At 52.0% G+C, this 27,567-nt stretch overlaps 1 protein-coding gene across 1 annotated transcript; it reads right to left on the reverse strand.

Moving 5' to 3' along the window:
• Nucleotides 1-6,139: 6,139 nt before the first annotated feature.
• On the reverse strand, nucleotides 6,140-25,807 carry LRRC75B (leucine rich repeat containing 75B). The gene is made up of 4 exons (XM_032199257.1): nucleotides 25,016-25,807; nucleotides 20,384-20,512; nucleotides 17,456-17,568; nucleotides 6,140-7,781 (listed from the first exon to the last, which is right to left on the reverse strand). Exons 1-4 carry the CDS (start codon nucleotides 25,277-25,279, stop codon nucleotides 7,259-7,261), a joined length of 1,029 nt encoding a protein of 342 aa, XP_032055148.1. The 5' UTR covers nucleotides 25,280-25,807; the 3' UTR covers nucleotides 6,140-7,258.
• Between the last annotated feature and the right edge of the window lie 1,760 nt (nucleotides 25,808-27,567).

The following is a 27,567-nucleotide window of genomic DNA, read 5'->3' on the forward strand; positions in this document are numbered from 1 at the left end:
AGATTTGTATCATGGGACGTGTCGAAGCCTCTGGCTAGAGGCGGCGTGTGGGGAGGGCTCTGGTAGCAGCCCTCGCTTCACCTCAGAGCCTTGCTTTCAGAGGGTGCTACAACCACCTCTTCTTCAAACATAGCCCTATCCTCATGCTCAAACTAATGCTGTGGGACACCCATGAGGAGGGTTACACGGGGGGGATAACACTAACAGCAGCTCTTGCCTCACTTTGGCACTCGGATCCCCACTCCCCCTTTACAACCTGGCTGTCCCTGGAAACAGCCCCCCTAACCCACACCACCCCATTCCTTCCTGCGCTGTGGCATTCTGCCGTTTCTTATTGCGATTTCCCGGAGGCATTGAGGGACACCGCTGAGCGTTTTGCCCTTTCTTATTGCTGTTTCCCAGAGGCGCTGAGGGGCTCGGCTGAGCGCTGAGGGGAGGCTGCTGTGGAACCTTCTGGAACCGGCAGCGCGCGGGCAGGGCAGCGCGGCTTCTCCTCACGGCGGCCCCTGCAGCCCCGCTACCAGCACCTCAGTACGGATGCCCAGTGCAGGGCAAGATGGAAATAGGTCAAAAATACGTTACAGGGGTGACCCCTGGCGGCATCCTGCTGTTCCCTGGGGAAGAGCCGTGCCGGCGAGTGAATGCCCAGCTCGAGAGCCCAGGAAAGCAAAGCGCTTTGCATTATGTCCTGTGGGGCAGCTGAGGTGTATGCCTCGGAGTGTGCTTCTCTGCCTTCATTTCTGCTTAGGGAATGGCAGGTAAGCTTGCCTTCTTGCTGTACTGAAGAGGGTCCTTCTGTGTGTTACCTCAAGGGAGCCTGTGTTGCGATCTTCTCAAACAGCCCTCGCCTGAAGAGTCAGCGAGCGCTGCCGGTTTAGGGGCAACTCAGCCAGCTAGTGCTGCCACAGGCATTAGCAATGCAAAAGCTCACAGGAGATGTTGCCGCTTCTTCTGTTCCTGACCTTTCAGTTCAGGGGGTGACAAAAGGGCTAATCTCTCCATTTGTCTCCCCCTGTTAGCGGTGAGGAGATGGGGGCTGCCCCTGAGGGTGGGCCTCCCGGGCTGAGACACAGGGGAGGGCATCTCATGTTGGAGACCTTGGGCACAACCGCCTTCTGCCTTTAGGGTCCTCCATTTCACTGTCTTTCAACTGCAGTTTCTTAAAAAATCAAGGCCACAAAAAACTGTTGGTAAAATGAGCAGTTTTGTGACAGCTTTATCGTGTTGGGATACAGAGGGAGCATTTCCTCAGACTGCAATGGTTTTGGTGTCTGTGGTGGAGCCCTGTGAGGGTGCTGGAGTATCGGTGAACCTATCCAGAGGCAGATACGCTGCCTCAAGCGTAATGTTAAGCTAAGCTTAAAATTCGCAGGGCGGGGATTTTTTTTTTCCTGGTGGACTTGCAGGCCCCTCTAGCTGTGTCTGCTTGTTCCAGTCAGTGTCCCTGAGCTGCTGCTGGGGTTACCTCTGTAACCCCAGGTGAACCTCTTCTGTTCTTGGTCGGGTCTCCAGAGTAAAAGAGGTTATTCTGTTGCAACAGAGTTCAAATAAAGATACACATTTTTGGATGAATTTTGCTTCACAAACCAAACGGCTTAAGGGGAGCAGGGACAAAGCTCTGCCCAGAGGTCTGACATGGAAACCTAAGAGCAGCTGCTGGTCTGGGGGAATGCCTTTTTCCAGTTTTCTGTGACCACCTCTGTGCTTGGTGAGACCCATGTGTTTCAGGGGGTTACTCAGGTTGAGCAAGGTCCATGTAGCTGTCAGATAGCTTTCCAGATGCTTCCCATCATTGTATCCAACTTAAGGCATATTGCCTCAGAAATGGATGGGGATGAATAATCCTCATGAAGAAGTGCAGAAACAGTCCGATCAGTAAGCGGTAAAGAATCTATTCCCCACCCCTGTGACATGCCTGCGTGCAAGCTGAATAAGCCTGATGCTGTAGCAAGATATGTCAATGTTCTTGTGGTTCACTTGCTTTTGAGGCCAGTCTGGATGCATCAGGGGGAGTGCCAGGCGTTGGGAAAAGGAGTAAATGCATGTGGAAGAAAAGCTGACTATCCTCTTCATTCTTCTCCTCAGGAGGATACTGTGTGGTTATCGTGTTTTGTGGCTGTTCTGGTTTTGAATCAGCATCACTGAACTGGAATGCTATCATGTTGGAGGGGAACAAAAGAGATTCATAATCAGGAACTTAATGTCTCAAAGTAGATCAAAATACAGCCATGGCTTCCTGGAGTGCTGGCCTCAGCTGTGATTGTTCTGGTCTATTTTGTGTTGTGAACTACCTCTTGGCAGCTTTAAACCAGCTATTGCACCTATTTCAAGAGCACTTGTCTGACGCCAGTAAATTGCAAAACAGATTCTCTTGTCCATTGATAACCGTTCCCAACTGCTCCAAGCCTGGGTAGCTGGGCTTTCTGTCAGCTGCCCTTGAAGGCCCTGAGACCTGCTGCACAGTCAAGATACTGTGGTGATAAGAGGTTGTTCTGAGACACATTTCCTCTTCCCCAATACCAACTGCATGCGGTCTGGTGGTGGACAGAATTACCTCTAAAGGCAAAAGTCCAATGATCTTTTGCTGGCTTTTGTAAGAGGAAACGATTTAAATTTTGGCAACGTTATCAGCAACTGTTCACTTAGGAGCCTGTCAGTCTTCCTCAAACAGTGCAAATTCCTTTATTGTCCAAGCAATCCTCTGAGCAATGAATTACAGGTTGAAAAAAGAGTTTTGGTGGTGAGGGCGGGAAGGGCTTTGACAGGTTCTGAGGCATGTGAAATGAATCCTTACCTCAAGAAAACAATTAGCAGTTATTTGGATGGAGCCACGGGAAGGCAGAAGGCTTGTGGTGGCCTCTGCTAAGCATCCTGCTACCTGGAGCATGCTAAGGTAAATACCCTGTGTTTTGTGGTCAGAGCTGGTGTAAAATAAAGGACAGAGGCGTGAGGAAGCTGTTGGCCAGCTAGGGAAGGAAGGAGCAAGTGCATTTCTGTTTGAGTCACTGAAAGGCTTTGACCTGTCCCTTTTTCCCTCTGCTGCCTGGCACTGATGGCTTCCTACCAGTGCTGCTGGCAGTGCTCACCAGCATTTTTGTCCGGGACACTGCAGGTGGGCATCTCCCTTGGCCCTGGGAGCTGGCAGGAGGACGCTGCGCCAGGAAGGAAGCTGCTGGCTGTTGGCACGATCAGTGGAAGTGGGAGTTCACTGCCTCGTGCAGTGCTGCTGTGTGACTGCAGATCTGAAAGGGACTGAACAAGCCCAGGAGGAGGAGAGATTTCTAGGGGTATTTTTTAATGCCTGGAAAAGATAAGATGGTGGGAGGTGTGGCATGGCTTTGCACCTGGTGACCTCTCCTTCTGGAAGGCTTCTTTTGAAGGGTACGCTTACGTATTTCACTCTGAGATCTTTTGTGAGACTGATTATCTTGTGGGAGGTTGTGGTGAGGAAATGTCTGCGACACTGTTCTGCTCTGCTGCAGCCTCCTTCCTGCTGCATAACACACGTCTCCCCTTGAGCTGGCCATTTGTATCTTACGTGCAGAGGGAGGGAGGCTGCCACGGATGGAACTTGGTCTGGTGTGTGAGTCTGGATAGAGGTGCAAGCTGCTTGGAGGAGCAGAGGTTACAGCCCTGCGACAGCAAGTACAGTGCTGAGGAGAGTATTTGGTACCACAGGGATCCATCTCCTGCTCTGCTGCCTCGCAGGAGGCAGAGGCTCACTGCAAGGCATCCCCTGGTTTAGCAGCAGAACAGAGCTGGTTCCTCTGGGTATCAGTGAGGAGACCTGCACAAGCAGCTCATCCTCTTAATCCCCTTTGAGAGCCCTGAGCTTCCTCCTCCTGTGCAAGGTAAGGCTTGTTTGGGTTGCGTTATCCTCTCTGGTTTGTGAACTCAGCTTTTATGAAACCAGCTTCCTTTGGGTTTGGGGCTGCCCGTCCTGCTCCCTGAGCATCTCCTCTGGAGGGCTGTGTGGGGGCATTTCCCTGCTCCGGGGCTGGATGCACGCTGCTGTGCTCCCTCTGCCAGTGCAGCCAGGAGCTGCTGGGGATCGGCTGGATGTCCTGCAATAGTTTGTCCGCAGCTAAGCTGCAGCCCGTTAGAGTGGATCCAAAGCACTGGTGGCTTCCTAGGCCAGGACCTCATAATGTGCATTGGCACGTATTCATTCACAACCAGCTCTCAGTGGGGAGGTTTCTATGGCAAAGCAGCCAAGTGCATATGGAGAAATAAACACAGGTCCCACAGCTGCTCAGCTGAACCAGTCTGTTTCAAGCCTTGCTTTCTCTCTTGCTCCTGGAGCTGCCAACTGGCAGCCAGGCATCACCAGTGACTAGCAGAGAATTCCCTTGCAAGGGGCTGAATGTCTCCTCTCCATCCCGCTGATTAGCACAGCACGCACCGGGCTGGAAATGGTCTGCACGGATCCTCCCTGGGGCTGAGCCAGGGACTCTGCAGGGAAGAGCTGAGTCAGTGGTGGCTGCATGCTGCGGCTCTTGCCTCCTTTCTGGGGCGTACTGCCGTGATGGAAGGGCTGCGAAGGTGCCTCCCCACAGAGCCTTACAGGCAGCGCTCAGACTGAATGCTCAGCACCTTGCTCCCTCTTTCTAGATGTGCCACTGTGACTCACCAGGTGGCACCGAGCCTCGTGCCCGAGATTTCTTCTTGGAACAGACTGCTGCTCTCCTTAGACTGTAAGAGTTTAAGCAGATCCTGCTGACATTCAAAATGCTTTTCATTTTTGCTGAAAGGTATTTTAGAAGAAAGAGAATAAAAGGAGAAAAAAAATAAATACTATCTCTTCCACAATAGGGGAGGAAAGATACTGCATGGAGCGGGGAAATGTGAGCTGTGGGAAGAAAGGCAGGTGGTGACCTCTGAAAGCAGCACAGCCTTTCCCCAGTAATTGGAATGGCCACAGAGAAACTCTATTTTGCCTTCTGCAAAGTGATCTCATGCTTCCCAAATACAGTTTGTGCCACAGAAATTACTCCACTTATCCAGATTCATTAGGAGGGCTAAAAAGTGTTTGGGGGTGAGCTAAAAACTGTGCAGGGGAACATGCTCCCTCCCTGCTCTGGGCTCTGCTGGGGCCTGGCTACATCAGCGCTCCCTGTTCCCCATCCTCCTGCCCGAGCACCATGTTCTGGCCAGGGGCCTTTTCTCTCCCACCTTCACCGGGATGGGGCAGCTAACACAGGCCCCAGCTATATTTGCTTTACCTCTTATATCTTTTGTTCTTTTGTGCTGGGAGGACAGAGCCTTTACAGCGCTTCTGTCTGCATGTTAACAGGATGAAGGTTACATGTCCTGCTCCAGTGGCAAAGCATCCAATGACCGAAGTGCGAGGAAGACCAGGTCCAGCATTTACAGTGTCAGGTTATAATACTTACAGGTGTCTCTAAAGCTGACTCCTTCCTCAGAGGACATGGTCTACTTGAGGCTTTTGGCGGTTGATCAGAGATACTGATACCAGCCGGTGCCCCCACCCTTGGTCTGAAGGGGATGAATTACTTGGTAAGTCAGTATCACCAATTTGCTTTTGCAACATCTTGAGAGATCAGCAAGGAGTATGAAAGAATCCATTTCATGTGGATTTGTCTGGCTTAGTATATGAGAGTTTCTTATGTGTTGAGGCTCCCAGAGAGAGTCAGCAGAGAAAGACAAGGTTACCATTCGTAATTCAGGAGGGCCAGGATTTGTATGTTGGGATTCTTCTTAATCCATCTGATTTCTTTAACTCTTAAGTCTTTCAAAATCATATCTGCTCCCTGAATTCCTGTGGGGACAGCTAATCGAGAGGACTTGACTTATCAGATAAAGTTTTATCCTTTTTTTTTTTTTTTTTTTTTTTTTAACATGAAAGGCCACAGCCTACCTCAAATGAACGCAGATGTTTCATCCTCCTATAAGGAATGAACCACACTCACTGGTGCGAGTGGCACCTGCTGGTCCTCTCCCGCTGCTCAGGTGCTGCACGAGAACCCCTGGTCCTTATTTTGCAGCGACTGGGCTGCTGGCTCAGTTTGTGAACAGCCCAGACACTCAGACTTAGTAGTGCTTCACATTTAAAGAATCACACAGAATCACAGAATTTCTAGGTTGGAAGAGACCACAAGATCATCGAGTCCAACCTTGATTTATGTCCAAGAGAATTGTTTATTGTGTTTATATAGAGCATGAGCAATGTGGAAAACACTAGAAATTTTGCATCACTGGTTTGGTTTTGGACAGCATTGGAAATGGCAATGCAGCTGCTCACATCACGTCTCTGCATTAAGAGGTGTGCAATATGCCATGAGGAGCCAACGCTTTGCACTTTAGTTTGGGAAGTGCCCACCTCTGGCATGTTTGCTGCTTGCTCCTCTAGTGTCACAGTTATGCGCTTAGCTGTCTGATTCTCCTTAATTTCACTTGGAAGTTGTAATTTTAATACAAAAACACAGTTCTTGAAACCAATCCTGTGAAACCACGAGACTATTTCCCCTCCCTTTTCTACCCTCAGCTTTCCCATCCCATCCCAACTCGTCCCATCCCCCATGCTCCCACCAACACATACCTCCTTCCCCTCCCTCTCACCCCGGTCACACAGCAAATATCCTGATGCTGCAGTTCCAAGCCATGTGTCCGCCCCAGCCTATGCAATCCAATGGTCTCTGACCAAGTCCCTTTGTTCAGATGTTAATACAAAACACACAATAGGAAAAAAACAAAACAAAAGGAGCCAGACACAAGAGGGAGACACACTGCCGGGCTCCAGCTCTGGCCTCTGAGCCCTTCAGCTAAGCTCCACAACAGCTAGGCTCTTGGGGTACCTCCTTTCACACTCAAAACTGCAGGTCACAAGCCTTCCAAGGTGCCTAGGAAAAGGAAGAAAGGAAGTAAACTACAAGCCTGTTTCTGTTTTAGGTTTCCCCCCACATCACTTTCCCTCAACCCAATGGCTTCTGGAGGATATTCTTGACTCCGACAGGTCTTTTCCCGTCTTCCAGTGAGACCCTGCCTGGGGACCAGGTTCACTGTAAGTCACTGGTTCCTCTCTGTAACGTGGGCGATGGGTTTGGCAGTGAGGGGAGGGAGTGGAGCATGTTGGGGGGACCGACAGGCTTTTGTCTCACAGCAAGTTGGGGGGAGATGCCAGGGAAGGCGAGAGAAAAGCGCCAAAGGAAGCCGGTAAAGCTGGCCCTCTGCTCGGTGTTTGTACTCAGAATTTCTCCTTGGGGCGGCTTCAGTGTGCCAGCGCCGGCCTGTTGTCCAGTCACCTCTCGCAGCCCTGCTGAGGGAAAGCACGTGGCGGGGTGCTTCCTGCTGCTTCATCCTCCAGCTGGCTGCCTTCCTGCCCGCTGGAGATCTCCGAATCGCAGTCGAGTGCCTCATAGATGGTAGGCAGCGTGGTCTGCTGGCTGAGACGCTTGCGCAGGCCCACGAGCAAGGGCTGTGGCATGGAGGAGACATCCACGTTGTTGCCGAGGTCCACCCAGGCCAGGCAAGGGAACTTGTTCATGTCCTTCATGGTGTCAGTCAGCTCCTTCATGGTTGCCCGCGTCAGTCGGTTGCCATTGAGGGAAAGGTGAGTGAGCTTGGGCAGCGCCCAGAGGAAGGGCAGCAGCAGGCGCACCATGTCATCGTTCAGCTCGGTGAAGCTCAGGTCCACGGAGGTGAGGTGGTCCCCGTTGTTCTGCAGGTAGTAGGCCATGCGGTGGACATCCCGCATGGTCAGGGGGATCCCAGACAGATCCATTGAGTCCTGGCTCACTTTCTTCTGCAGGCTGGTCTTCAGGCTGATGGTGGAAAGGGACAGAGAGAGATTGTTTAGGGTATATACTTGGAGCAGGGGAGGGCTCATGAGGAACTTGGGCTAGAACATTCAGCAAAAGGCTAATGGAGCTTGTCTGGGAAATGGGCACAAGGTCTGCACCATGCCTCTGGGCAGATTGTGTCCTGGGGCTTTTCTGTGTGTTCTCAGCACTTGTACATGAACTTTGCAAGAACTGGCTAACCCCGTGTTGCTAAGCTCTCTTCCACTAGCACATTTCAAAGGGTTTGTCTGTATGTGCACGTACAGACATTCAGTGCTGCGTGGTCAGCAGAAGTAACCATGGCAAGCAAACTTTCCAAATGCACCGGTTTGCACTGTGTGGGGGCTGTTTCTGTGCCACCTCTCCAGGTGAACGGCAAGGTCTGTTGCAAACAGATTTTTCTGCAGAAGTAAAGCAGTGTTAAAAGGCTGAGAAAAGGATATTTTGTCAAGAAAACAGTCTATAGGCAAACTGCTCTTCAGGAATGGATTTACCACATCCCTGTAAGAGCCTTCCCCAGTGTCCCTCAAGTGGTAAGCAGCACCAGTGACTGCTAATTTAGGTCCCTGTGGTCGACAGATTATCTGGGATCTGCTGCAGCTGTGAGGAGGTGGGGAGGGCATAAGGGCTCTAAAAGAAATCTACAGTGAGTTGGTTTTAGCTGTGGTTCTTGCTATCTGCCTGGCAAGTGGAAGGAGGAGGAGGAGGAGGAGAAGGAAGTAGGCTGCACAGCAAGTAGAGGTGTGCTGTAGGGCTGTTGGATTTGCAAAATGAGTGGGACATGGAGCTCTGCGATGGACTGCAGGTCTGTGAGAGTGCTGTGAGAAGTGGGAGCTGTGGGGCTCTAGGAGGTTGGAGGGGGGATGTTGCAGGACTGAGTAAAAGTGTGTGCTAGTGTCATGTCTGAGAAACTAATTCTTCTATGTAAATAACACCAGCCTTGCTGTCCTTCCAGTTTGTATCAGTCATAAGGGTTTGGGAGCTCTACTAGGATCCCCGCTGGTGTCTTTAGTCACATTCTTTGGGGGTGTAAATGTGCCTTGTTGGGGTTGGGAGGAGCAGGGTGGGCTAGGAATTAACCACCAGTTTGAAGGTGCCCACTCTTCCTATCTGGCTCTCTGTAGTGTCCTGCATGGCTGCGGCACAGCCAGGCCCTGAGAGCAGCGGGTGCGTGGGGACATGCAATTTCCTTGGAGAAGGTTGCAACACCACAGGAGCTACCATGGCAGGTGAGAATGACCCCGCGAGCTTTAGTGTTGCCAGGCCCTTCTGCAGTTGTGGGGAGGATGCGATGCTGCCTCTAAAGCTTTGCTTTATGTGCCTAGTAATGGCATCCCAGAAACTTCTGCCCCTAATACTCCCTGTGGGTGTCTGATAACACAGGTGAATAAATGTGCTTCAGTGTATGCATCAACCCTTCATGGATGCATTTGATGCTGATATGCTTGCAGCTGTGCTTCCTTGAAGGAGTGTGAGGTGGAAGTGACCTTGCAGTCTGCCCTGGATGTGCTCTAGCCCCCACATTCCTCCCGTGGTATTGGCAGCACTTTGTTCTGGCTATTTCTATATGTGCTTGTGGGTCCTGAGGGAATTCATTGTGCAGGGCTGAGGCTGTACCTGCAAACAGGCACATAAGCTAACGAGCTCTCATGGTAGAACGTGCTAACAGCATGGAGTAACTTACATTCAGACCTGGAGGATTGAAAGAGTCTTACACATCACTTATCAAATGCCTACATTTTACATGACCCAGACCACTTCCTCGGTCAGTCACAGGAGGGACAAGGAGGGCAGTGCTCAGCCATGCTGCCAAACAGCAGAGACTGATGCAGTGGGGAGTTAAAATTGGTCCAAGAGAACACAAGTGATTTCTCCAAAGGGCCTTTGTTTCAGAGCAGTACTTGGTATCTCTGATACCAGAGTCCCTGAGACAGGGCTGCAAAGAGTTAATCACCTGCTTTGCTCACAGCAGCAGTGGAAGCTGTGAACTGTGCATGCTGCAGTCTGGATGGTGCTGGGTTAGCCTCCTGTTTCTGGGTAATCCAAGGGATGCTTGAGAGCAGCCCAGGCTGCGTGGGGGCTGTATTCCTATGTCTCACCTGGAAAAACAGTTTGTGCCTTTTTTTTTTTTTTTTTTGTATGGTTTGTCACCAGTCCCTGGCAGTGGTGTAGCACAAAGTACCACTGGCTGGTATAAGAGACAAGATAGAAGTCCTCTCTGGCCTCAGTATTGGTTTGGATTAAGGCTTTGTTGGTGTGTGTGTAGGGAGAATAGAGGACAAACAAGGTTAGAAGCAAGCTTGTAATTACTTCAGCATCTGTTTTGTGCAAGCAGAACCTGGGCCTCCTGAAAACTATCTTCACCAGTGCTCTCAACCCATGGCAGATCCTGGAGGGGGAGACAGACAGGACACAAAGAGAAGGACCTCCTCACCCCAAGCCTTGTCTGTGCAAAGCCTCACCTGACCTTTCTGTTGGACAGCTACAAGGGATGAGCTTTAGTGCTACCACAGCTTGGTACAGGGATGGAAAGCAGGCTGGAGGCGGGGGATTGCAGGTCTTGTCTGCAGTTGGCACCACTCCCTCTGGCAGGCCTCAGCCAGGTGCCATTCCTCCTGCTCTATCTGCAGGAACAGCTTTCCAAAGAGGGGGCGAGTTTGAATGGCTCTTGATCTCTTTAGGGTGACTTGGATCTGAGTGCAGGCAGTGATAAGTGGGGGGAAATGTCAGAAGGACAAAAGTGATGTGCTTGTCTCGCTGCCCGTTAAGCTTCCCCTCCTGCTGACTGCTGTGCAGGGACTGCAGTAATAAGTCATGGATTGTGCTTGACCAGAGTAAGTACCTTCTGCTGCTCTCCCGAGCAGGAAGCCAGTACCCAAAGGAAGCCTCAGTCAAGCAGACAAATCATTGTCCTGTAATTGATTCTCCAGGCTGGACTGCTCCTGGCTGAATGTGCTTAAACTGTCCTGTGCAGTGCCAGGGCCCTCCTTCCTTTGCTGGCTTTTTCTTGTTGTTTTTTTCTCCTCTCTCTCTGTTCTTGCTGTTTCCTTTTGCCCTCATTTCTCTACCTGCAGGGGTGACTCTGAACCTCCTGTCTCAGTTCCAGAGGTTTTCTCTTGCCTGTAGAAATGCCTCTAGCTGGAAAATACTGGGAGAAGCCTTGCCCTGGCTGACGATAGCCCCTAATGCTGCAGCAGCCCCTTGGCTCTCTGACAGGTGAAGAAGCATCAGACATGCTGGGATTCCTGGCAATTCTCCTTGCCTGCTTGGTGTTCCTGTATGGCTGCATGAGGTGCACCTAAATGCCATCGCTGGGGCAGGGCACAGCATAGCTGACCGCTCCTCTTGCTTCAGAGGGAAATATGTCCCCTGGCCAGAGAAGTGGCAGGGAGATGTCTGTAAGTGCTTTACTTTGATTTATTTGACATCTCGTAATTTTGGAACTTTGAGTTCTAGGACTGTTGGAGCAGAGGGGAGGATGAGACCCCAGGCTCTCAGGCATCTGTGCAGCAGCTGAGCAAATGCCAGGTTTATTTCCACGGAAGTGGATCGCCTATTATCCCCTAATTTCTGCAAGTAAAATAGGCTTAAAGACTGCTTTAATTGAAGAAGCTTTCTTCTTTGTGTGAGACAAAACAGCTACTTAGTGACATGGCTCTTGATGCACATGGGACTTGTAGGCAGAGGACTGCGAAGCACTGGAGGCTGCATTAACCTTGTGCTGCTGCAACTGGTGCTGCGTGTGATTTTCTAATTGCCAGGATTTGCAGCTAGCAAGGATCTGGACCCTGGATGCAGTGAAGCAGATGGTGTTTGTATTCTCTGCAGCAAATTGAGAGAGGAAACTCTCCATTGCTGGAGGAACAGATTCAAGTGAGAAATGCAGCTTTCCTGTGAAACTGAACAAGAAGCAAAGGCGATCAGCAGCCAGACCCTGCTGTGTGCCTGGAGCCGAATGCAGCCTCCAGTGGGGCACAGTGCCTGCCCTCCTGCCATCTGAAGAGATCAGTGCCCTTCAGCTTCTTCCTCATCAGTTAAATTCTTTGGTGGCTGTAGCAGCTCTCACCAGTGCAATGACCAGGACCAGCAGCAGTCACAGCGGTGCTTGGCCTCCTCTTGATGTTGTGGGGTTTGAAGGAATTTGTTCAGCACAAGTGTTCAGGGTCCTGCAGGTGCCTCATTGCCCTGTCTCCGAGCTACGGAAGGAATCTGGGAGGAGAGGTGGCTAATTAGCCATGAGTCAGGTGTTTCTTGGCTGTTCTGCCTTGCACAGAGCCTAACAGCAGGTGTATCTGGATGGCTGCTCTGCTTTAAGCAGCAGTTTAGGGGATGGACTCTGGGCTTTTTAATTATCTACTTAGCATAATCTGTTTGCCTTTGCTTCCTGGTGGCACGGGTTGCTGCTTTGAAGAGCTGGCTTTAGCTGCCTCTGATGAGACAAAGGAACGAGAAGCCTCAAAAGCGCTGACCTAGGCTAACCCAGCCCAAGCTGTTCTGAGGCTGGGCCCAGCACGTCTGCAAAGATGGAAGCTGTGCACAAACAGGCTGCTTCCATGAGGAGTCCCTCAAGTCATGTCTCCACCCTTGCACCCATGCTCTTTTGATCAGCTGGGGGCAGGTTCCTCCCTGGCAAGAGAAGGGAACACAAAGGCAGCCTTCTTCCTGCCACCCTCCCTCTGTGACTTGGGAAGGATGTGGATTATCCACAGGTGATGATGCAGCTGAGCACCTCTCCTCCTCCCAGCTCCGTCAAACATTGACCTGTGCAAGAGCCATGAAGGCATAAGGTCCCCGCTGCCACCCAGCCTGCATCCTTTCATTCCCTGCTTATCTTTCCACCCATGTCCTGCTTCTCCTGCCTGTTGGTCTTGGATTTTTCCTTCTGATCTATAACAAAGCAGTGCTGAGGTACTGGCTGCCCCCTTCCATCACTAACAGCCTTTCCAGGTGTACCTGTCTCCCAGTGCTGCTGGGAACCTTGGTCACGGTAGGGGCTGGGTCTCAGCACTGTAAGCTGAGGGAACAGCTGCTGTCTCTCCACAGCTTATTCACCAGTTTGTGTCTGTCGGATGTCTCTGTGAGCAGCAGCTTCTCAAAAAATGTTGTGTGAGGCAGTTCCTGTACTCACATCTGACTCTTACCATGTGACTTTAGTTAATTGGGTGGTATTCTCTAACTTGGCTTCCCGTCTCTAAAGCAGGAATGGTGGTGGCTATTTACTCTGTTGCATAAGGGTGAAATGGAAGCTCTGCTTAGTATTCATCTCAGGCAATGTGAAAGCTGAGATCTAATCTGCCAGAGCTGTCATCCATGGCCCTGAGTGATGTTTTCAAGAGTGGAAAAAAAAAAAGACCCAAAGCCCTTTCGAGCTGCTTCCCTGCAGTCTTCTAGACACAAATGCTTTCATTGCATTTTTAAAGTGCATCTAATGCCGCAATGTCTGGGCAGCGCACGTCAATAAATAAGCAACAGAGCAACGAGCCCAGAAGGAACACTTGGTTCCCCACCCAGCTTCACATTAGCCAAGGTGTTTCGAAATGAAGCTCACTCGGGCAGACGAACAAAAACCGTGGTGCAACTTCTGACAAGGAAAGCCCAGATGTATGCAGTGTGTGTTACTGACTCCATGCACACGGCTGCCTTTGTTCTTCCAGAACAGGTTACTGTGTGGGATTTATTTATTTTTTTTCTCTGCAGCAGGAACACCCTGCTTGCAAAGATCAGTCTGTTTGCTGCCTGCGTGTTCTATGGGTTCAGACTTGATCCATTGAAAGGATCCTAAAGAAAGGAGGGCACTGAGTAGCCAGCTCTTGGGGCAATGCAAGTGGAAGCTGCATAAAGTTCCCTGACCTAGCTTTGCCAGGACAGCTCAGTTGTAACCCACAGCTTCCACACTGTGGGCACATAGGCTGTGCTCCAGCTCTCCAGTCAAAGGTGACATTCACCTGATACCCTTCTACCTCTCCCCTCTGAACTGTAGTCCAGCATGGTTTTGGCCTTGAGAAGTAATGAGCCCTCTGGATCCAGCCCTGTTCTGGAAAAGAACATGCAGTCCTCCCGCAATGCTGAACTAAGGAAACCTTGAGATATCTGAAAACAACATTTAGTAATATCTAAAAGTTCTGCATCTGTCAACATGTCACAGAAGTGGTCTTGATAGCCTAAAAAGCCTATGTCCACAGGGAGAAGCATTTCTTAACCCATTACTCTTTACACAATAAACATCAATTTAATTAGAAGCTGGAGTTAAACAACACCATTGGATGTGTTCATCTCGTTAAGGGTGAATAATCTATACAACTGTGAAACAGTCCTAGAACTGAAGTCCCATTAGGATGTAAGAGACTGACAATTGTGCGGTAAGGTCATGCTGGCTCCTGCTGAGAAAACGTTATCCTCAGGCTTTTAATTTTAAATCTTCTACAAATACAAGCTCTACTTCTCTGTTTGCTTAGGCAGCCTACCCAAGTAGCTGCAAGGTGGGGTGCAGGCTGTTGGCTGGAAGCTGCAGACCTGTGATGGGGTTTTGCAGGAAAGGAGAATGGAGCCCCTTGTTTTCAGTTTGGCAAACCCAGGCAGCTGAAAATAAGTCCCTTTGGCTGAAAGCACAGCTGGAACACTGCAAAGCCTTGATTGCACAAGGCACACAGTTACTGTCAAGAACCCTGCAGAGGTGGACCCATCTCCCTGCATCTGCGACAAGTTAATTGGAGAAACCAGAGACACTCTGGGCTGGATCTCCCCTCCCCTCAGCTGCTGTTGCCTTCAGTCTGCTGCAATACATTTTCTCTTTCCACGTCTCTCTATGGGTTCTGCTTCTGGCCTGGAGCCTTCATCCGGTAAAAGCACGTGGGCTGGTGGCAACCCACAGTGGGCTGATTTCCTTCCTAGGCTCAGGGCCGGGGCCCCATGAGCATCACACTGTTAGTAGCTCTGCAGGAATGGCTCTGCAGAGAAGGCACCCAGGGGAAATAGTAGCCATGGTGTCCTTCCCCTATAAGATACTTTGCACCTTGGCTGCAGTTGTAGCCCTGGGCTAAATACATCAGTAGTAAAGGTGGTATGAGAAGCAGTAGGACCTGTGGCTTCAGTGGGGAGCAGGTTTGTGGTTAAGGGTGTCCAGAAGGACACATGCTTGTCTGAAAGCTCTCATGGTGTTCTGCAAACTTCATCAATTTGTGAATGTTTGGTACCTGTTGGGGTTCTATGGCATGAATGGTATAAGACTGATCCTGCTTGGTAGAAGCCTGATGGGTCCTTAACGGAGCTTACAGTTCCAGCTGTGCTGGGATTGCTGTGTATCAAAGCACGAGTGCTTGAAGAAATTCATCTTATCCTTTCTTCTTCATCAGTTCATGGGTGGCTCAGGTTTGTACTTCCTGAGGGTTTGGGGTTCCACTGAGAGTGGATGGGGACGTGACTCGTTTGTTCCTGACCTGCAGGTTTGTTGCTTGGCCATGGGGTGAACACCTGTGTGTGATCTGGCTGTAGGGGTGCGGGTGCTTTCCACCTCCCACACCACATCTCCATAACAGCCCCGATGTAATTAATGCCTGGCAGATGCTCGCAGCTGTCTGTGTACTGGACTTGTTAATTATCTTCTGGACCCATCTGGCATGCTGCCAGAAAGCAGAAATCACATTTCAGAAGAGAACAAGTGTACCAGCTCCACAAAAGCCAGAAGCCAAAGCTCAGGAGACCACAAAATTCAGTTTCTGAATATGGTTTGCATGCACTGATTCCTTTCAACTGTCCTAGGTCCCCAATAAATTTTAGAAACGCCTTCAGAAGGATTGCTGCTACACATACACTTTTTAAAGGACCTTGAGGGCAGGAAGGGTACAAGCCAAGGGCATGGGTTCAGACACATCACAGTGAAGTGCTCCCACTAGCCGATGGCAGGAAGTGGAGGATTCTGATCTGTTAAGAACAGCCCTGCTGGACAAAATTAGGCCCTGATGCCTCCAAGTGAAGCAGCTATTTCTTGCTTTCCTGCTACTGGCAACATCCATTTACTTGCAGCAGCCAAAGATGCCAACTCTGCAGGTACTTTTTGCCGCAAACTGCAAACCAGTTCCTCTCCAGTTTTCAAAGAGGAAGTGCTGCTGTTTAATATTTAATCAAAATTATTTTGTGCCTTATGTAACACCTTGCAGCTGGGTCTGGCTGTCAGGCGGGGCCACCCATTTTAGACCTATATTCCCCTCCATCACACATTGCCTTGCTGCCTTCTCCCTGCTCGTACTCGCAGATGCTCTGTACCCAGCCAATACTTGGGGTATTACCTGACCCCTCTGTGTGGGGTCTGGGCTCTTTCTCTGGCCCCAGACCTGCTCTGTGTCGCTACTGGGTGAGTGCACAGGCGTGATGCTCTTGCTGACGGATGGCAGGCTGGGTGCAAGCTGCTGCTCTGCAGTTTCTGGTACCCTGGGACTGCCTGATGGCTCCGTGCCTTTGATCCCACCTGCAGACTGCACTAACCGGCCTGCCCCAGGGGGTGCTGGAGAAGAGTGCATTAAGAGTCACAGAGCGTGCAGATCTGGTGGCAAAGGGGATGGGAGGGGGGCTACAGATATGAGGTAGATAGCCTGGAAATTGTAGTGGCAGCAAACCAATAGGCTTCTATTCCCTAAGGCATGCTGGGGATCTACTTCTGAGTAAGAACAAAAGGTGCTATGGAAATATCAATTCTCATGGGGAATTCTAAGTTGCTGGTACATCCATCAAAGACAATGAGAGTCTCAAGAAAAGCCAAGACCAGGCACTGCCATTTTTATCTTTTTGCCCAACCCTACATTCATTTCTGAGAGGCTAATGGGGCTCTTCTTGTAGTTGCTTCTCCCTTTCCTTCAGCACTGGAGATCTGTGTCATAGAAAGATGCTTTGCTCGAAGAAAATGAGAGAAGGGGTGGGTTTAAAAGAAGAGGTGGGTTTAAAAGAAGTAGGGACTGCTCTTTACCTGGTTAGAAAAACCAGCAAGTATCGGGGGAGAACAAGTATGGCTCTTTGAATGTGTTTGTAGTAACAGAAAGCAGCTGCCATGGGGGAGCTGTCAGTGGCCAAGCGCTTTGAGTTGTGTTCCCTGTGTGTGAGGCCCTGCATCACCGTGGGTCCTGAAGGAGCTGTGGGAGGCAAGCAAGGACGGCCACCTCTCTGCCAGCCACCGCAGAGTGCTCCCTGCAGAGTGGCACGCTCAGCTTGTGGCATTGCCTTTTATCGGGAGACCCTCCCTGCAGACAGGGAATGCTGTACGGGGATGAACAAGGACAAAGTGGGGCACAGATCCGGGGCTGGCTGAGCTCAGCAGAGCACAGGGTGGCCGGCAGGGCTGCCAGCTTTGGCCGTGCTCCTTGGGCCACGCACCCTGCAGGCCCTGCTGGGAGGGCTGGCTGCTGCAGTACCACGAAGGCAGTGGGATTGAAAAGGAGTAAAGAGCAAACCAGGCCAGGGAGAGGAGTTCTGGCACTGACACCGCACCATTTGGCTGTGTTTCTTTTAATAGGCTGAGCAGAGGTTGCCATGCAGGTTCTCAACCCTGCCTTTCTCCGAGATGGGCAGCAAGGGCAGACCTGGATGATGCTTGGCTGCACAGCACAGTTTATCCTGGCAGACCCCGCTCTGTGCCCGTCCCTGGTGTCCCCAGCCAGGCCACTTACCACACTTGGGACTTCCTCCGGGGCATGCCGTGCCGGTGCCATTTCGAGTGCGGGGTTAGGTGGTAAATCAGCTGCCTGCAGATCCTGTCTGAGGATTTCCAGGGGTCGTATTCCTGAAAGCAGAGGGACAGCTTAGTCTCTGCGTGTGGTGCTGCATAACAGGAGGCAAGGGGGAGGGCGGCAAAGGGACAAGGATGATAATGAAGCAGGGGAAGGAATAGGAGATGGAGAAGAGGATAAAAGAGGAAGGGTGACAAGGCCAGAGATGCCTCTGCGTGACATAGCATCCTCTCCTGGGATACCAGGAGCAGGAAGAACCTGAGCCCAGCCAGCCTGTTCCTGCCCTGACTAGGGACTGGGGCTGCGATTACACATCCTACTAGGGAACAGGTGGTGCGAGAGATGGGTCTGTGGCAGGGGGTCCTGCTCTAGGCCAGGCATCACGCTGTGTGACATGGTTAGAGCTTGCCTGGAAGGCAGGGGTGGCAGACAATGTGCAGGGGGCTCTGTGCAGGGCCCCTCTCTTCAAAAGAGCTCCATCTCTTCAAAAGAGCTCCCTCTCTTCAAAAGAGCTCCACTTTCATAAAAGCACAATGAGGAGGCAGCAGGAGTGTCTCGACTCCTCACTGTTGTATCCTCAGCAGCACCCATGTGCAGATGAGCTGCTGACTCATTGCGTTACAGGACTGTGCTAAAGTTGTATCGATTACCTTGTCACCGTGCTTCCCAGACTTCGGCTGCATACTGTCTTTGGACTGCCCGTCTGCTCCCCTGATGTGGAAGCCCAGCAGCCAGCACCCCTGCCCCATCCCCCAGGTGCTTCTTGCTGGGAGAGATGTGCTCTGGGACAGCCCTGCTCCTCCTGCAGCAGCACCTGAACTCCTGGTCCCTCCAGCTGGGAGATGCTGGGACAAGGAACCAGCGAGGTCCCCAAATTACACCTCGTATCCTTGCAGTCCTGGATATTTTAGTTTGGGAGCTTCCCAACAGCAGTTCCCTCCAACCCCTGCAGTAACTCATCAGGCACCAAGGTGGCTGCTATTTTCCTGGTTTGATTTTTGCACACACTCCCTGTCTCCATGACTTTGAAAGCACCTCTTCCCCTGGCAAAGCAGAATGACAAACGGCAGCTGCTGAAGGCTGGGATTTCTGCCTCCTCTCTCATATTTTCCAAATGCTGACAGAGACCTGCATTCCCCTTCCTCAGCCCTCCAGCCATGGTGCAACGTGTGCGTTTAGGGACCTGATAGGTAAACACATAGTAAAGCTGTCAGGGAATACGCTAATTTATTCTTTATTGCAAGCTGTACTGTGGGCCAGCAGCTGCACGGTGACTTTTCCAAGCAGTCACTGAATCAGCCCAACATCCCAGGGACGCGCTGCCAGCATGTGGCCGTTCTGCTGTGCCAAGTCAGGAGGGATCCCAGCCTCGGTGCTCAGCACAGCACTGCTCCCTTGGGAACCCCACAGGGACTGGTCCATGCCTGGGATTAGATGCCCTGTTGCGGGCCACTTCTGTGCTGGCAAGGCTGGAACTGGCACCCTGGTGCCACCTCCATCAGCAAACCTTTCCAAGTGGGTGCACGTGCACACCAGGCTTCAGTACAGGAGCTGGCACAGTGCCCCGCAACTGTTTGTTGGCTCACAACTGAGAATTACCCTCCTGTTCCTTCCCGTGTCCTCGCTGATTTAATTTCCACTGACAGGCTGGGAATTGCACTCAGCTGCTTGCCTGTAATGCGGTTACAGCCACCAGGTGCTCAGCCAGGGGCGGAGAGGGGACGTGGTCTGCTGATGTGTGTGCTGGTGCTGGGGGGTGCTGAGTCTTTCCAGCCCCCCTAATTAAACTCCTGGTGGCTACAAGGGGCACCTGAGGTGCTCGACAAATAGGAAAAATCTTATCTACACAATGGCATGTGCCACCCCCCACAAAGGGCACTGCACACTGCGAGGTTGGAGGTGGTCTGGATAAAACAACCCAGAACAGCTGGAGATGAGGCCAGTGAACTAAGGTTAATTGGTCCTATTGCTGCACCCTCTCCCCTCTGATTCCTTTTTAGGTGCTTGTAATATTTGGACAAAAATTAAAAAGAAAAATTTTCAGGCTGTGTTGCAGCCCAGTGATGAGGCTTAGAAAGCCACTGGGCGTTCCCTAGGGCACCACTGTTTGCTCTGAGCTGCGTGTACTTAATGTCTCTCTTTGCATAAGCTCATTCTGTTGGTGGTGGCGAAGGGTAACCAGTAGATGCTGGCGTTGCTGTGGGACTGATACCTGTGAGGTTTGTCTGCACCCTGCCTTGCCTTTTCTGCTCTCTTCGTTCTCCGAAGTGCTGTGGCAGCAGTGCAGGGATCCTGCACACATAACATATTTGCTTTTTGAGCCCCGACTTGCACCCTTTACTCAGGTCTGGGGGGCTATGGCGAGGATGTATTGCTCCCCGGTAAGGGTTAGGGTAGTGTCATATGACAAAACCTGAGAAGTGAGGTTCTGCTCCTCCTCCTAGTCACCAGCTTGGGCAGAGCTGCAGGGATCTCTGTTCCCCTCTGCAGCCCCATAGGCTCCCCAAAAGCTAGCTGTTTTGAACCTCAGGGACATGCCATTGAATATGCCACCACCATCTGCCTCCCCCTCATCGTTTATTTTTATTTGGCAGGTACCCTGCCACCAAGTTTTCTGTTAGCAAGAAAAGTAAATTCCTGATTTCTGGGCTTGTAACCTCCTGCTCCCCCAATTGCATTCATGTTCTGAGGTAGTTTAAACCAATTTCTAGGAAATATGCACAAGAATATGTGCTATGACTCCAAGGGTGTATGCTGGCTGGCTCTGGAGGATTGCAGAGCACTACGCAGAATGAGCCACCCCATCTGGGCTTGTCCTGCATCGGTGCTACATTGCAAAGTGTCCATTGAGCTGAGGGGAGGGTTCACCTTTTTGGGACACTGAAGGTCTCTAGCAAGGCTCATCAGCAAGTCATGGGAGATGGGATCCACCAAGTTGAGGAAAGTCGCGTTTTTGTAGAGGACTTCATTGAGGAATGTTCCTTCCAGTCCCAGGTCCTATGAGAAAAACAGAAAGATATACGGGCTTCCTTGGAGCCATAACCATGAGGTATTTGAAACCAGAAAGTAAATCCCACGAGGTGCCAGCTGGTTACTCAGCACAGGAAACTATCTAGCAAAGGTGAAGCAGCTGTGCCTGACCCAGCATTGTGGTGATGGGGAGAGCTGCATGAGATTCAGCGTGAAGCTGAGTCAGTCAGCACAGGGACCGACCGCCTCGTTTCCACGTACCGCAGGAAGGTAAGAGCAAGATCATTTACAGGCTGGATGGAGCCCAGAGTGAATTCTCTCCAGAGAAACTCACAGTTTTGTCAGCCTCAGCGTGTGAATCTGTGGAAGGCGCCATGCAGAAGGGCTGGCTCCAAACCTGCTACACCAGTCTCAGCTTTTCTGGAAGAATCAAACATTTTCCACGGGTATCCAGATACTGCCATCTATCCTGGTCCTGTCCATCAGTACAAGTTGAGCTGAGGTTTGAAACTTTCAGTAAGCACTAAGCACTGGCAGTATTATTTTTTTTAGGGTGTAATGGTAAATTTATAGTTAACTCTGCAGGTCTGTTGTGGGGAGTCCTCTTTCCATCTTCCACAATGTGAGCTAAGGGAACAACTTACATCTATGGACCCCAAGGTACATGGCACCTCTGGGCATAGCAGAAGAAACCTCAGCATCTCTGGGAACAAGATGCCTCCCCAGGGGCCAGATGGGTGATACTGCAAAGAACTGCGCTGTTCTCTGCTAAGAGGAAAGCTAAAAACCTAATACAACACAAGTATTACAACTGGGAGATACCACACGGGAAAACAGCAGAGCATCTTGGAAAGAAAGACTGCAGAAACTTGCATGGAAATACCCTGAGGGTAGAAAAATACCCCAGCAGCAGAAAAGTAGAACAAAAAAGCTCCCTAACTGGGATGGTGCTGAGTTTGATTCCGTTGACAAGGAGGGCTCAGCTGAGGGAGGAAACAAGTCCTCTGCCCATTCTGCATGCTGCTGCCAGGAGAAATGAATAAGCAAATGGGTGCCCCATATGTTCACACTGCTCCACTGAATGTGTGCTTCAGGCACCACCCAGGGGAAGACGCACTGAGAGCTCTTACAAAAAGAGAGAGAAAGCTGGGTGTGCACGCGCACACAAATACATTACCAGCAGGGACAGAGCCACAGTTGGCAGAGGTGCTGGATCTTAACCCTAAGCAGCAACCAAAGCCAGTGCTGTATCCACTCTCTCCTGCTCTGGGTATGCTCAGACCAAATCAAGCAGAGAGCACAACAGAGACGGATCCTGACTGCAGATCTGACAGAGAAAGGGAGAATAAATCAAATGCTTTACAGCCCCACTGCTGTGTGTACACAGACGATACCCGCAAGCAACCAAGGAACCCAAGCAGTGGATCAATCCTGAAGGACAGACACAGCTGGATATGGGCCAGGAGTGTACCCAGGCGTCATGCCAATGTCTCCCTTAACCGTAAGGCTTCAGGGAAACGGAGCCTCCTACACAAAGTGTAACATGCATAGACGAAGAAAGCTGCCAAGAGGATGGCATGGCTGAGCATGCAGCAGTGGATGTCAGAACAGTAATTAAACTCCCCTAGTTGGAGCTATACCACTAAGTTGAATCTGCATTACCATTATAAATCCTGCCTGCAAGGGTTTTATATAAAATATAGGTGTGGTTATTCACTTTGCACTGACAGTCCATAAATTCTTAGCCTAGGGCCATTTTTTAGTTCATCTTATTTGTATTCCTCCCTTGCACTCTCCCTCTCTTTCTTCCTCCTCTCCTCCCTCGTTCTTTCGAAAATGGGCCACCTAAAGGGTGGCTGCAGTTAGAAGAAAGCAGAATCAGAATATTATCAATCTGGGCAGTTCAGTTGGCTTTGTGCCATTATCTTCAAAATGACACTTGGCTGGTGTCTCAGCCCAGGGAAATCAGATTGTACCAGACTTTTTGCTGGTCTAAGTCTAACGTCTCCACTAGCTCAGCTGAGCAATGCCCACTCACATCAGCAGGAAAGCTGGCCTGTCTTTTGCAGGTGGATGTTTCTGGGACTAAGACCACATGCAATGGAGCTGTCAGAGTGCTGCTGTACAAAAGAAATGTGTATGAGTGTACACCTGCACTTTGCAGTTGTTCTCAGTGTGCAGTCTTCTAAAACAAAGAAATTATGCATCCCTGTTCAGTGGATCTGCTTAGAGCTGGCTTTCTCTATTTAACTACACCCTCCTGATGTCCTAGGAACAATCTACAGCCCCTTGAGGTCTGTAGCCCCCAGGCTGAAAAGCACTGGCAGATCCACTTGCAGCCTGCAGGTCCGAGTCTGCTGGGAGCAGCAGCCACCTTGCAGCAGGAAGCACTGAGCAGCAGCCCATGCCCCTCGGTCTGGCTGAGTGCATCTTCTCCATCAGGGAGGTTGCATTTCTGCCTCCAAGGTTGTTCTACCTTCCCTGGGGGTTGCAAACACCCCGGCCTCAGGCACAGTGACAAGGTATGGTGTTACGTGTCCTCGCTGTCCACTGGAGTGAACGAGGTGTGTCTCTTTTTACAGGTAACAAACAGACCCTCAGCTGGGATGCCTTCGTCAGCGACTCCTGAGAGTGTGTTACTGCCAAGGTAAGCCAGTCTGTGTAAGGAACGCCATGCTGGGCACCAAGCTAAGGGCTGAATTTGCTTCAAGAGTGATGCAGTTTTGTAAAATGATGAAAGAGGCTGATCATGGTACGCTTTGAAGCTGGCATTGGACACATGAGGAGGACTGGTTGTGAGTGCCTGACCCCAGCCTGGCTGACGGTTGTGTTCAGTTGTTGAAAGGTGTAACACACCATAGCAGTGTAGCTCTCTGTCTCTGAAATCTTTGAGCACACCAAGAATGGGAGGTTCTGGGGGTGTTGGATGGGTTCTGCCTAACTTGGCAGAGGAAGGCTGCAGTGTGAGTACGGGATGCATGTCCCACTGTGGTGGTGTGAGCAGATGACTGGGCGGTTGCTGTTTTGGCATGGACGGGCAGAGGTAGGGACCAGAAATAACAAGGAGAACTGCAAGGGCAGTGGGCAAAACATGCCCAGGACATGGCAATTCTCAGTGCGGACTTGGGAAGCCAGGCACCCAGCTGATCCCAAAAGGAACTGTCAGGCTGCATGGAAAGGAGGGCTTGGAAAGGACCCTCTGCTCCCAATGGCCCTGTGAGTCAGCATTCAAAGCCCGGCTGTTCCCAGATGGACCTTCTGGAGACCTCAGGGTCTGTGAGGGATTTCAGTGCTTCAGCCTCAAGGAGAGGCGCTGAGCATTATAGGAAATGACATTTTGTAATTCTGGCCTCTGGCAAACCCTGCAAAAGTCTGTTCATGTTATGTTGCCACACTTATGAAGTCAATGGCTGACTCTAACAGTGCTTTTCCAAAGCAGCCTTTGAAATCTTATTCAGTCCTTGTCTGCCATACAAGCTTTTTGCTGAGGGTTTATCTACCTACATGTGTGCAAGAAGGGGTTTGTAGCGCTGGTAGTACTCCTCACGTGAGCTCTAGGGCACTGGACATGAAAAGTAGTGATGTAATTTTAGGTCCTGTAAATTCTTAGTCATAAAAATGCAACTTGCTGGTAGCGCACCGATCACCACTGTCAGGTGTGTTGCAAAACCTGGGGCTCTGGGAGCAGCCAGGGCTGTTCATGCAGCTCCCTGCGGCTGCTGCGCTCTGTGGTAGCAAGCCAGTCCCTGCTCCAAAGGGCTCGTGCCCAAAGGCTACTTGCCACTGTAGCAAGACACTGGTTGTGGTCCCAAGATATGTACGTGTCACTAGATAATGAAGCACTGTGATAAGCTAAGAACTGATTCTGTTTTATGCCTGAGCTGGAGGGAGGATCTGTCCCCTCTGCTATTTATGACAGAGTTGCCTGCAATTTGGGGGAGCCGAGTTCGTCTGGAAGGCGACGGTAGCGCTGAGCAGCGGAGGAGCTGGCTCTGCTCCAGCAGCGGGGCTCTGTGCTCAGCATCACTTTGGCACCAGGCTGTCTGCACGCTGCCTTCTCTGTCCCCGAATGGCGGCAGACAGAAGCAAGCTCCCACTGATACACTGACCCCTTTCCCTCTCCTCCCAGCCCGGGCTGTCCCAGGCAGCCTCCCCAACACCGTCTTGGCTGCTCCGGGGGCCAGCTCTTGGCCAGCCTGCCTGGGCGGCGGTGGCAGTGGGGTGGCCGGCGGCTTTCCCCTGGGGGGCCGTCGAGGCTGGGTGCGGCTGCGGCTCGGGGACCCCTTTTCCTGGGGGCTGCGCAGCCCCGCTCCCGACCCCTGTTCCCGAGAGGGGGCGACTGCCGCCGGGCAGCACAAAGAGCCGCGCCCCGGGGGGCTGCGGACCCGCCCCGCCGGGCTGGGGAGGGGGCTCCGGCTGCTGCTCCCCCCCCGGCTGCTCCTGCCCGAGCATCCCCGGAGGTGGCGGCACGGCTCGGCTCGGCATGGCTGTGCCCGGCCAGCCCAGCGCAGCCCAGCCCGCAGCGCTTACCTTCCTGAGCAGCCTGAGGATGTGCACGGCGTGCTCCCGCTTGTGCTCCCGGATGGTGGCTTGGATCTCCCGCAGCCACCCCACCCGCCGCACGTAGGGCGCCGGCGAGGCTTTCCGCAGCACCCCGGGCAGCCGCTGCGGGTGGAGGAGCAGGGACGAGAGGTGGAAGTCGCCCCGGCCGCCCTCCGCTTTGCCGCCGTTGGCTTCCTCGCCGGCGGCTCCCTCCTCCTCCAGGCTGCTCTGCCGGCTCAGCCGGGAGCCCATGGCCGTGCTGCTCCGCTCCGGGCCGCCACCGGGCTCCGGGCACCAGGCTCCGGGCCGGGGGAGGTGCCCCGAGAGGCGGGGGGGGGTCGGGCTGCCCCTCCCGGCCGGCTCCGCCCCGGCTCCCCCCGCTCCCCGCCTGGCGGTTCCCGGCGCTCTCCGAGGACGGGCACCCGGGGGGGTTATTTGCCCGTGCCCCTGCGCTTGGCTTGCCTCTGCCTCTTCTCCCGGAGGCGCCTCCTCCTCTTCTCCTCCTCCTCCTCCTCCTCCGGGGCTTGTTCTGCCGGGGGGTCCTCGGTGGAGAAGACAAAGAGAGGAGCGGATGCCGGGACCGCTCCTTGCATCCAGGCGCTTGGGGGGGAGCTTTTATTCCCGAGCAAACTCAACGCTGCCAAAGGTTGTCGAGATTAACAGCGGTTCACAACGTGCCATCTGGCTGGCAGTGCTTACGTGGGCTGTGTTTTCTGTCAGCCTGTTGTTGGACCCAGAGGAGGTGTTTTTACCAAGCTAGAAAGTGGCAGGAATTTTGCCCACTACCAGTCGTCTGCAACTGATAGTACAATTCTGGCAACGTTCCTCACCTGCGGTGGGCAGAAGTGTTTTCCTCATACGCATCCCTCCCTCCCTGAGCAGTGCACAGCAAGTGTAGTGCATGCTTTTCCTTAGACGAAATCTCTGTAATCCAACAGGATGGTAAAAAAAAAAACAACGCCTGGATTCCATCTCTAGCCACTGAGATTTTGCAGGCAGCCGAGTCATGCTCCCAGTATAACCAGTAGCTCAGCCTGACCTTCCGCGTTCTGCAGCTGGAGTCACAAGCTTGCTCCTTTTCAGGACTATCCTCACATCAAGTCCAGGTGCCCATGACAGATGGCAAGCCCTGTACACCGAGACAGGGTGTTGGTGGCTGTAACATGAGGGCACGCAGCTGTAGGAACAGCCTGGGCTCCCCACGTGCATTTGGGAGACAAGCATCACACAGTGCCTCTGCAAAAGGACCTGTGCTTGTGGCCACTGGGCCCTCACTTTGGGAATGGCCACATCTCTGCTCAACAGAGCCTGAAAGGTTCATTTGCCTTCTCAGCATTCCGCAGAGCCTGGAAGGAGGAAGGAGATGTGGGTGCTCAGCAGCCCTGTAGCCTCTTTCAAACACTGCGCCAGGGGTGTGAGTCTGGTTTGAACAGACAGGGACAAAATGGGGCTGGACTGAGAAGCAGCCTGGCCAATGCATCAGCTGTGCCACAGTATTTATGCAGGGCTCTAACTACAATGGCCAAATCCTGTGGGCCCTTCTCAGAGTTTTACTCAGTGTTTGATCAAACAAAAGCCCTGACTCTCCCTCTCCCTGTTCATCCCCTCCCTGCTCTAGCTGAGCACCTGCAAGAGAGAAATTAGCATCAACAGATCCTGAGATATTGCTGAACCTGACTCAGGCTAATCCCAGTGGGAGGGAGTAGATGCTGAGTAAGGACTTTGGGATCTGGTTGGAGAGCTCTGGGAGGCTGGGTCAGGAGAAAATCACTTTGCTGTATGGGGTGCAACATTATGGCTTCAGGAGTGTCACTGGGAGCCAGGGGGGAGACAAAATCTGCCTGGCAGCCAGCAGTGGGTAAGGTGTTAACGGAGGGATGTGCAGTGGCCTCTCCCCACTGCCCAGCAGCTGGACGAGCTGCCTCAGCCCCTGCTTCTGCCTGCTCCGGTCTGGGAGTGCTGCTGAAAGGAGAGCAGCACTAGCAGGGTTTGTAGCCCAGGGATCAGTTAATAGCAGAACGGCTTTGTACGGCTGAATTGTCTCACCTTATTGTCTGCCTTATCTCAGAGAGTCAGGGGAAGGAAGCATAATCTGCAGTTTACACTTGGGCGGGGATGAGGCTGTGCGCGCTGTTCCGAGGCAGCAGGAGAACCGGCACGAGCGGGCAGCTCAGAGGATGGTATTGTTACCAGGATACCTTCTCCTCTGTGTGTGACTTGAAAATATCCTGCCACAGATCAAATCCTCTTAGCAAACAAACAACTGTGGGAGCTGTTCAGCTGTCTCCCGTCTATGTGCTTTAAAACTGGAAGCACCACAATAGCAGGAATAATAGGAGCTAATGAGAAACACACCGAGGCTGGGCTTGGCTCTACTGAGGGAGAACGGCTGCCTGGCTGCTCTTTGTAGGCTAAGACACCACAAAATGTGAGCTTGAGGCTTGGAATTGCTCCACCTCATCCCAGTGGCTATACCAGCACCTCTCAGAAAGGTATTAACTTGGTTCAAACCCAAATACAGGTATGTATGGTATTGGTAG

The sequence above is a fragment of the Aythya fuligula genome, chromosome 17 (assembly GCF_009819795.1).
Source record: "Aythya fuligula isolate bAytFul2 chromosome 17, bAytFul2.pri, whole genome shotgun sequence".
Lineage (NCBI taxonomy): Eukaryota > Metazoa > Chordata > Aves > Anseriformes > Anatidae > Aythya > Aythya fuligula.

What these genes read in the sequence shown, in the direction of transcription:
- LRRC75B (XM_032199257.1), bottom strand. Translation starts at nt 25,279, where the DNA reads ATGGGCTCCCGGCTGAGCCGGCAGAGCAGCCTGGAGGAGGAGGGAGCC. An exon ending in ACCTTCAGTGTCCCAAAAAG is followed by an intron (nt 17,569 to 20,383) that starts GTGAACCCTCCC and finishes CTCTGCTTTCAG; the next exon opens with GAATACGACCCCTGGAAATC. An exon ending in CGGAGGAAGTCCCAAGTGTG is followed by an intron (nt 7,782 to 17,455) that starts GTAAGTGGCCTG and finishes TTCCACCATCAG; the next exon opens with CCTGAAGACCAGCCTGCAGA.